This window comes from Cajanus cajan, chromosome 7 (genome assembly GCF_000230855.2).
Source record: "Cajanus cajan strain Asha chromosome 7, NIPB_CcT2T_4, whole genome shotgun sequence".
NCBI lineage: Eukaryota > Viridiplantae > Streptophyta > Magnoliopsida > Fabales > Fabaceae > Cajanus > Cajanus cajan.
In genome coordinates this window covers 37438134-37448735 of record NC_138523.1, presented here as the reverse complement: position 1 = coordinate 37448735, position 10602 = coordinate 37438134, and the positions used below count along the sequence as shown (strand labels likewise).

Genomic DNA, 10602 nt, shown 5'->3' with positions numbered 1-10602 from the left:
ATAATTAAATAATGAAGTTGAGTCAATGAAAGTACATTTGGTGTTTTGGATTGAAAAATAAAAGGTATCCATTATGAAATTGTTATTTCACACGAGATCTTGTTTATCGTCTTTTTTTAGTATCCTGCTTATCGTATTTGTGTTATTAATCCTGGTTATCGTCATGTCTTTGAAGTTTTTTTTTTATTACTTATGAATATAAAACAAAAAAAACTCCATTAAAAACATTTAATTAAGAAAGTATTTTTAGGAAAAATTATTCTTTTATGTTTAACGTTATTAAAAAAAACTAGTAATAAAAATAAAAATAATAAAAAATCCTTTTGTATATTAACAATAAAAGGTATTAATCTAATGAAAAGTTGATAAAATATAAATATATGATAAAAAGAAAATCATATGACTATTTCCACTTTTCTTGCGGCTTAATAATGATATTTGGTCAATGAAAGTCATTTGGACTGAAAATGGTGCGCGTCATGAAAAATTTATTTCACACGAACTGGATTATCCTGTTCGTAGGTTTTCAGAACTTGCCTACAATTTTCCGTTTTTTAAAATATTTTCCGAATTTGAGGTCAAAATGTCAAATGTATTCTCCAGCACCAGGTTTCCAACACGTGTGTAATTTTACACTACACACGAAACCAAGCATATATGCTTACGATACCTTTTTGAAGAAACGAACCAGTCCTCAAAGTCAAATCCCCACATTCAAATTTCATGAAAAAGCAACGGCGTCGTTTGCTGTGCACGTAACTGTCTATATATATCCCTTCACCTGCCCTCCCAATCTGCACCTGAAAAACGAAAACAATTTTTTGTTAAACTCCAAAAGCAACGTAAACTATAAACTACTGACTACACATTCAAAACACCACCGTCTGCCGCAAAAAGATGAGAATCTTTTCCTCCAAAACGCCGTCGTTTGCCTTTTACCGCAACACTTCGCCACCGAGTTCAACCGCAGCGCCTTCAACCAGCAGGAGCAACGACGTGGACATCGACATGGACGAAGTGGAAGCCCTGATACTGAAATGGAACCCCGAAACGTCGGTCTACAGCAGCGTCACCTCTCTTTTCTTCAACGACAAAACGGAGGCCATGCAATACATCCACAGCGTGAACCAGCTCCAAAAACTCATGCACTCCTTGCACAAACAAAACCCTTCCTCACCCAAACTCATCCTCGCGCAAAGCCTAATGCAAATCGCCATGAAGAGGCTCCAGAAAGAGTTCTACCAGATCCTCTCCATGAACCGGGCCCACCTCGACCCCGACTCCGTCTCCACCAGATCCTCCACCTCCAGAACCTCTTTCTGTTCCGACAGCTACGACGACGCCTCAGTAGAAGACGATGTGCGCCACTCAGGGGATACCATCTCCGAAGTCGAACGCGTCTCTTCCGAGGCCATGGCGGATCTCAAATCTATCGCTGATTGCATGGTTTCAAACGGTTACACCAGGGAATGCGTCCGCGTTTACACCACCATGAGAAAATCCATCGTAGACGAAGGCATTTATCGCCTCAGCGTCGAGGAATGGACCTCCTCCAAGGTCAACAAGCTGGCCTGGGATGTGCTCGACTTCAAAATCAAGAGTTGGTTGGAGGCGGTTAAGATCGCCGTCAGGACGCTCTTCGCCGGAGAGAGGATCCTCTGCGATCACGTCTTCGCTGGATCTCAATCCATCAGAGAAGCCTGCTTCGCCGAGATTTCTAGAAACGGAGCCTCTCTTTTGTTCAGATTCCCCGAACTCGTCGCCAAAACGAAGAAATCGCTGCCGGAGAAGATCTTCCGGTTGATAGAAATGTACGCCGCAATCGCCGCGCTGTTGCCGGAGATTGAATCGATATTCTCGCTAGATTCAACAGCAGCTGTTAAATCTCAAGCCTACGCTCTGTTTCTCCAACTCTCCGAGTCCGTACGAACAAGTCTCATGGAATTCGAAACCACGATTCAGAAAGACTCTTCCAAATCGGCGGCGAACATCGCTGCCGTCCATTCCCTGACAGTGCAAGTAATGAATCACTTGTCTACTCTCGCGGACTACAGCAACGTGCTATCCGAAATTTTCTTCGACGTGTCTCAACCGCCGAGGTCGCCGTTGCCGGAATCTTACTTGTACAGTCCAGAACCAAACTACGCGACGGAGACGGAGTTCTCGGCGCGTATGGCGCGGCTGATTCTGGTTCTTCTCTGCAAGATCGACGCTAAATCGAGGCATTGCAAAGAGGTTTCGGTGTCTTACCTGTTTCTGGCAATGAATCTCCGGCACGTGGTGGCGAAGGTCCGTACCTCGAACTTGCTTTACGTGCTCGGCGACGATTGGGTGTTGAATCACGATGCGAAGGTGAAACGGTTGATTGCGAAGTACGAGAGAGTGGCGTGGGGGAAGGTGGTTTCGTCTTTGCCGTCAAATCCAGCGGCGGAAATGTCGGCGGCTGAGGCGAGGGTTGTGTTTGGAAACTTCAATTTTGAATTCGAGAAGGCTTATCGGAGAGAGAACGCGTTTAGTGTGTCGGAACGAGAGTTTGGAGAAGAAGTCAAGGTGTCTCTTGTGAGAAAAGTAATTCCCGTTTACCGCGAGGTGTTTGAAACGCACCGTATTGCAGTGGGATCGGTGAGAGATATGAGGGATTATGTCACTTTTACCCCTGAAGATGTTGAGAATTACATGTTGAACCTCTTCTCCGTGGGAAGAGCAAGCTCCGGTGCTGGAGGCAACGGTTCATGTTTTGTAAGGAAAAAATAATATAAAAGAAACCAAATGACAAGAGATTTCATAACAAGGGAGCAACAATTCTATTTGGATCCTCTTATCTGATCATTTTTTACGTAACAGAGTTACACAAGACATATATGTTATTCTAAAAATTCCTTTTTTTATTTTTAAGATGATTTTGGCATTTTAATTTATAAATTTTAGTTAATGTTATTATTTTTATACAATGATCGTTTTTTTATTTTAGTGCAGTTTTGAACTATTTTTTTTTATTAATTTGACACGTTAAATTTATTTTTTAAATTCACTTACACTTGTAAACTATGAAACTTAATTAATGGTTAAAAAAAACTATATAAACATGATAAAAATCACTTATAATTAAAAAATATATATATTTGCTACAAGAAAATGTTAAAATATCTATGAAAATAAGTGTCGATTAATAGATGACGTAAATATTGTCTGTCAATCTAAGATGTAGTGTCAATTTTTTCGATACTAAATTTAAATTGAGTTTAGTGTCAAAAAAGTTGACACTATTCCTCAAATATAATGTCAAATTTTCTAATACTAAACTTAATTTGTGTTAGTATCAGAAAATTCGACACTATATTTAAGAAAATAGCATCGATAGGAAAAGACATCGTTATTTTAGATATAGCATCAGTTTTTCTAACATTAACATAAATTAAGTAAACATAAATTAAGTTTAGTGTCAGAAAAGTCGATACTATATTTAAGAAAAAATGTCAGTTTTTTCGACACTAAACTTAATTTAAATATAGTGTCGAAAAAGCCAATGTTATATCTAAAAGATAATGTTAGCTTTTTCGACACTATACATGCTTTGAGAGATAAATGGTAAGCTTCTATTTTTCACATGACTTCAAGGGTGCAAATGTTGCATCCATCTTGCCTATTGGGACGTATTCGACCACTTTTTAGGTCGAAGGGTATGACTTTGTTGGTGTGGGTGTATTCGACCTTTCTAGGTGTGGGGTGTATTTGGTGTCTTTCTAGGTTGAAGACGTATGCCTTCATTGTTTCAAGCTCGCTTATTGGGGTGTATTTGTCCTTTCTAGGCCAAAGGTATGCGTTGGTTGGGGTGGGGTGTACCTTGTATAGTATACTTTTGTTGATGAAAGATTTTTTTATTATTATTATAATTTGTGCAATTAATAACTTTTCAAAAAATGTGTATTATTTTAAAAGATAAAAATACCATATAAAGACAATAACAAATTTTCTATTTTTCTTAGCAAATATTTTTAAAGTCATAGTTAAAAAAATGTCACAAAAAATAGTTTGTATTTAGTAATGATGTATCATAAATGTAAAAGTTTTACATAGTCAATTAATAAAACATCATGATATGTATGACTTTTAAGATAATTATTATAAAAATTAATATACTCATCTTTTATGGTATATTGTGATTAGATGATCATATAAAACTACTTTAAATTATCAATGTATTATTATTAAACTCAAATAATTTTAATTTGAAAACCAAATTAAAATATATTAATATGATGTTAAAAATGTCTTATATGATCCAGGAGTGTGCAAGTCAATTAGCATAATAAATAAATAAAAAAAGTCAACTAATACAAAGTTATTTTGACTTAACTAATAATAATAAATAATTTATATTGTAATATAAGTAGCAAAAAGTTAGTTGTGAGGTGTTAATTACAAATAACATGATATATGTACATTTGCAACAATAGAATGTAGTGTGAGATAGATAGAGTTTGTCCTTTATTATTTTCTCTCCCTCTTGTATTCATCTCCTAGAGTTTGAATGTTGTATTCCAATACAGAATCATATACAAACAAACAACGGTCATTAATAATAATAAGGCATTGACTGTGATGCCTGAAAATGAGATTTATCATTATTCACATTATTATTATTATGATATGATGATGATGGTAGCAAACTCGCCATTCTCCAGAGAGCACTGGGGGAAGAGGTGTTCTAGAAATAGGAACGATATATATAGGGTGGGAAAAGGAATGATATAAATTTCAAAGTCGCGCGTTTCAATTTTGGCTACAAAACGAGCGCTGTAGTGACTTTTTTCGCCCTCAAAACACGAATTCAAAGAACTGTGAAACATAAACTTCCTGAAACAACTATCATTGCCTGATTGGGATAACCCAGCAGCTACATATTTCTAAGGTATTAAATTTATTTATTTTTATTTAACATTTTTCTTATAATGTATTAAGATGATTTATATAAGAAAATTTATAGAAAGAAATAATAATATTATTACACTAAAAGGAATTGACTCATCAATAACATAATGAAAACAGGTTGGATCAACTGGCTGTCACTTTTAGTAAAAACATAAAAAGTTGAAAGTATCAATCCAACTCATTTTAAGGTGAGTCCGGAGTTCATTCATCTAGACAGGATACAGATGACAAATTATTATTTGATGACAATCAAATCAAAGTTTTACTAAGTTTGGGATGTGTTTTATAGGATGGAAATAAATAAGTAATAAAAAATAGGGAAAACAGAAGTAAAGAATAAAAAATAGAAGATAAATAAAAGAGTGAAAATAGGAGTGTTTATTTTGATCTAAGGAAAACGGGGAATGCCATACAGAGTGGGAAATTTGTTGAAACATTCGCGTTGAGAGAGGGAAATGTGTGAAAAAGGATGGAGTTTTGAATGAGTCACAGGTTTTGAGCTCCATCTCAAATATTGGCTGACTACGTACGCGGGTGGCTTTCTTTACAAATTCTTTCTGTCTTTTTCCATACTGAGGTGAAAGGAAATAGATCATATTATATTCTTCTATTGATTTGGAGTGAGTTTATAAGATACTTTAATTTAATTCAACGATGAATGAATTGTTATTTTACAACTCTCAAAAGTAAAATCCCTCGTTTATATATTATGTTTTGAGTTGTCTCAACACTTGAATCTCACAAGTGAAACCAATTTTGATTCGGCCCATGTTATTGTGAGGTACTTTTAAAATCGCGGTTTGTTTATGTATGAATATTTTTGTTCTTATTCATATTTTTTAATTTTCTATTTTATTTTAGAACCGCTCATAAATAAGTGTTCTATTATTATTATTGTTAAGATATTCTAAGATACAATTTAGATATATTAGTTTATCTTTTCCTAATTTATAGTTTATCTTAATCCTTAAATTTTAGGAATTGTTTCTTTTACTTGTCTATTTATTTGATTGTACCCATTATTCAGATTAATAAGAAATTATTCATATTCAAGTTAGTACCAGAGCACTCTGGTCTAAGAACCCTAATCTAGCCGCCAACATCTAGGGTTTTTGACTTTTGTCAGCAGTTGCCAGAGTTGACACTGCCTGCACATTTAGAGGTCGCCAATCGGCCTCTTCGTCGTGAGCCACCATCAGTCATTGTCTCATGCGCTCTCACGCGCGGTTCTTGTTGAGGAAGCTTGCTGGCGCGTGGGGTTTACGGGCTGCCCTCTAGGCCTCCATTTGCGACGTGATTCACTTCGTTGGACTCGTCGACCCTCCTTCTTCTCGTTTTGACCCTTTTCAGGTTGTGGATCACACTTTAGGTGGTCTGTTGGTGGTCGTTTGGTTGTTGTCTCGGAGTTTCGTGGTCGTTTGGTTGCTGCCTTGAAGTTCCGTGGTCGTTTGGTTGCTGTCTCAAAGCTCTGTGGTCGTTTGGTTGCTGTCTCGGAGTTTTGTGGTTGTTTGATTACTACCTCGGAGTTTCGTGGTTGATTGGTTTCTACCTCAGAGTTTCGTGGTTGATTGTTTGCTATTTTTGTGGTTTTTAGATTGAGTTTTTCTTTTGCTGTTTTTCTCCTTTTTCTCTTCTTGGAAGAGATTCCCAAGGAGAATCCAAAAATTGAATCTTCCAAAAAGGGGGTTGGTCTCTTTTGCCTTTTCTGGATCACCTACTATTACATCTGAAAAACTTAATGGCAAAAATTATTTGAATTGGTCCACTGCTGTTGAAATGTGGTTTTTAGGTTAGGGTCTCTATGATCATCTTACTAAAAAGGCGTCCGAAGTTGATAAAGAGGTGGAGATGAATGGCAGCGGGCAAATTCTCAACTTGTATCTCCATTGTAGCAGTCCATTAAGCCTAAATTAATGGTGCATTTTCGTCCATACAAGACATGCTATGATATTTGGAAGAAGGCTCGAAAAGTCTATGCCAATAATATCGAAAGATTATGAGTCTGTTCATGGTTTGACAACCCTTCGTATGGTTGATAATGATTTGCCGACGTATTTGAATTGTGCTCAATCCACTATTGATGAGCTCAAGCTAATGTTGGTTAGTGATGATCCTCAACAAATATTAAACAAACTTGATAATATGTTTATGGTGTTTATCCTTCAAGGCCTTCACAAAGATTACGGATTTGTTCAAGATCAAATCTTGACAAATCCTGTCATTCCTACAATAGAAGAACTCATAGATCGATTGATTCGGGTCCCTTCACTGGAGGCAGATCCTCACACAGAATACGAGTCCTCTACTTTTTCCTCTAGTACTGCTGACTATGGAAGTCGAGGGCGTGGTCGAGGTCGTGGTCGTGGTAAAGGGGTAGAGGAAACTTCCATTGTACCTACTGTCAGAGAGATGGACATACACGACACATGTGTTATTCCTTGCATGGCTTTTCGAGCAAGACAACTAATGTGGCTCAATCTCTGATGGAGCTAAGTTGAAGAAGATTGATGAACTTCAACTCCTCCATGCTTGGACCGAATGTTCTTGAGGTTAACCTTTGGAAGAAGCTTGAAATCTCCATGAAGAAGCCTTCAATGGAGGAGAAGCCTTGGAAGGAAGTTCGGTTACTTCTAGTTCAATGTAGAAGCTTAAGGAACCTAGACAAGGTTTGGAACCTTGGTGAAACCTTAGAGAGAAAATTATCTCCACGGTTTTGAGAGTGACTCTTGAGAGAGAAATCTGAATATTATTTCTCAAAATTGTCAAAAGTCAGTACATAGGAGGTATTTACAAATATATAGAGAAAAGGTAGCTTCTAGGAGAAGCTAACCTTAACCATGGTTCACTAGGAACCATGGTAAGGTTTACTTAACTCCCTACGGTTTAGCAAGCTTACAAGGGAAGCTAACCTTGACCATGGTTCACTTAAGAACCATGGTAAGGTAAGCTTACCTTACTTGAGTTTAGAAGCTTGCAAGACAAGCTTCAAAACTCAAGAAGGAATGCTTGAAATTTCGGCCAAAAAGGAAAGGAAGGGCTAGGCGGCCTTTGGCTCAAAATGCTCCATGATTTAATTTGAAAATCCTTGATTTGGTTTAGTTAGGTTCATCATATGATGATGAGACCTAGCTAAATCAAATCTATGAAAAATTAGGAGCAAAATGAGTCCAATATGCAAAATTTTGCCTAGGCCCAACTCAGGCCCAATTTCTAAGCACACCCTCAAGCATTGCTAAATGTCACTCCCTTTTCCCTACTGAAAAAATACAAAATGAATGTATCAACTAGGGAGGTTAAATGGAGCTAAACTCTTCAAGTAGCCTACCTTAAAAACAATATACAATCACTAGGAAAAAGCAAGTAAAGTGCCTCACAAATACAAAGGCAAAAATAACCTATACAAGAGACTATTTACAAAATATCTGAAAAAGGTCTTTAAGATCATCCCATTCCTCTTGGTTCTTTCAGTATATCACCTCTTGGATTCCTTGGCCTTGGCCATTCGAGATCAAATCTTGACAAATCCTGTCATTCCTACAATAGAAGAACTCATAGATCGATTGATTCGGGTCCCTTCACTGGAGGCAGATCCTCACACAGAATACGAGTCCTCTACTTTTTCCTCTAGTACAGCTGACTATGGAAGTCGAGGGCGTGGTCGAGGTCGTGGTCGTGGTAAAGGGGTAGAGGAAACTTCCATTGTACCTACTATCAGAGAGATGGACATACACGACACATGTGTTATTCCTTGCATGGCTTTTCGAGCAAGACAACTAATGTGGCTCAATCTCCAACTTCGGCTCTAGTGCTCAAGATTGAATCTAAGGGCAATCATCCAATCTCATTATCTACCGATGATTACAAAGAGTATCTTCAACTGAAGGCAATGCAACAAGCCTCTTCCTTTGCCACTGTTGCTCACACTGGTAATTCAACTGTCTGTCTCTCTCATTCTACGTCTATTGGACCTTGAGTTTTGGATTCTGGTGCTTCTGATCACCTAACTAGTAATGTATCCCTTTTCCCTAGCCTATCATCACCTAAAACTCCATATCATATCACTCTTGGAGATGGGTCAAAAGTCCAAGCCACTGGTATTGGCCAAATATCACCTATCCCTTCACTACCATGAAAATTTGTTTTACTAGTTCCTGGATTTCCTTTTAATTTGATTTCTATAAGTAAGTTGACTCGGTCACTAAATTGTGTCATAACCTTCACTTCTGATTCTTTTTTGATACAGGACCGGAGTACGGGACAGACGATTGGAGTCGGATCTAAATAACATGGTCTTTACTACCTTCAGCCTTCTACCTCTACCATATGTGCATCTGTTGAGTCTCCTAGATTAATTCATCGTCGCTTGGGTCATCCAAGCTTGAATAAATTAAAGAAAATGGTACCTCATATCTCACACTTGGAATCCTTAGAGTGTGAGTTGTGTCAATTAGGGAAGCATGTTAAAAATTCTTTTCCTAATAGTATTAATAGTCGAGCTGTGTCTCCTTTTGATGTCATTCATTCTGATGTTTGGGGCCCTAGTTAGGTTCCTTCTCTTTTAGGGCATAGGTATTACGTCACCTTTATTGATGATTTTTCTAGATGTACTTGGATATTTATAATGAAAAATCGTTCTGAGTTATTCAATATTCTTCAAAGTTTCTATTCGGAGATCAAAACTCAATTTAGCAAAGTAATTCAGACTTTACAAAGTGACAATGCTAAAGAATATTTTTCAGATTGCTTCAAATCATTTATGACTTCCCATGACATTCTACATCAATCTAGTTGCCCTTATACACCTCAACAAAATGGTGTAGTTGATCGAAAACATAGACATATTGTGAACACTGCTCGTACTCTTTTATTAATGCCAATACACCCCAAAGTTGTGGGGAGATGTTGTACTTACTGCAGGGTATTTAATAAATCGAATGCCATCCTCTGTCTTGAATGATCAAGTACCTTATTCCCTATTATACCCATTAGATCCCATTTACTCTATTCATTCTCGTGTCTTTGGTTTTACTTGTTTTGTCCATGATCTTTTCTCAGGACGTACTAAGTTGTCTGCTTGGGCTATCAAATGTGTGTTCTTAGGATACTCCCGTGTTCAAAAAGGGTACCATTGTTACTCTTCTACTACGCATCGGTTTTACATTAGTGCAGATGTCACTTTCTTTGAAAATATACCATATTTCGTTGCTACTGATGTCTCTTTGGTTGACTTAGATTTTCTCAAGTATTGCCTATTTCTCATTTTGATCCCGGTGTGCCTTCTACACCTACTACTTTAGAGGTACCAGAGATTCCTCCCACACCACCAGAGTTTGATCGTCCTCTACAACGATTTGGGATAAGCTATGAACGTCGGTCACATACTGTTATTCCTCCCAGTGCTTTTTCAATTGAGCCATGTGATTCTGCCCCTACTCCGATCTCCTCACCTACTCCGGCGCTACCTACTTTAGTTGACTTGTCCATTGCTCTTCATAAAGGTATTCGTTCTACTAGTAATCCTCATCCTATTTATAACATCCTTTCATATCATCGTTTGTCTCCTACCTATTATGCTTTTGTCTCTGCTATTTCTTCTATTATCATTCCCAAGACAGTGCAGAAAGCATTAACCCATCCAGGATGGCGACAATCAATGATTGATGAGATGAC

General features: G+C 37.4%; 1 protein-coding gene across 1 annotated transcript; it reads left to right on the top strand.

The window, feature by feature from the left end:
- The first annotated feature begins 585 nt into the window (after positions 1 to 585).
- Positions 586 to 2970, top strand: LOC109788119 (exocyst complex component EXO70H1). Its single transcript, XM_020346781.3, has one exon. It carries the CDS (start codon positions 898 to 900, stop codon positions 2752 to 2754), a length of 1857 nt encoding a protein of 618 aa, XP_020202370.1. The 5' UTR covers positions 586 to 897; the 3' UTR covers positions 2755 to 2970.
- The last annotated feature ends 7632 nt before the right edge of the window (positions 2971 to 10602 follow it).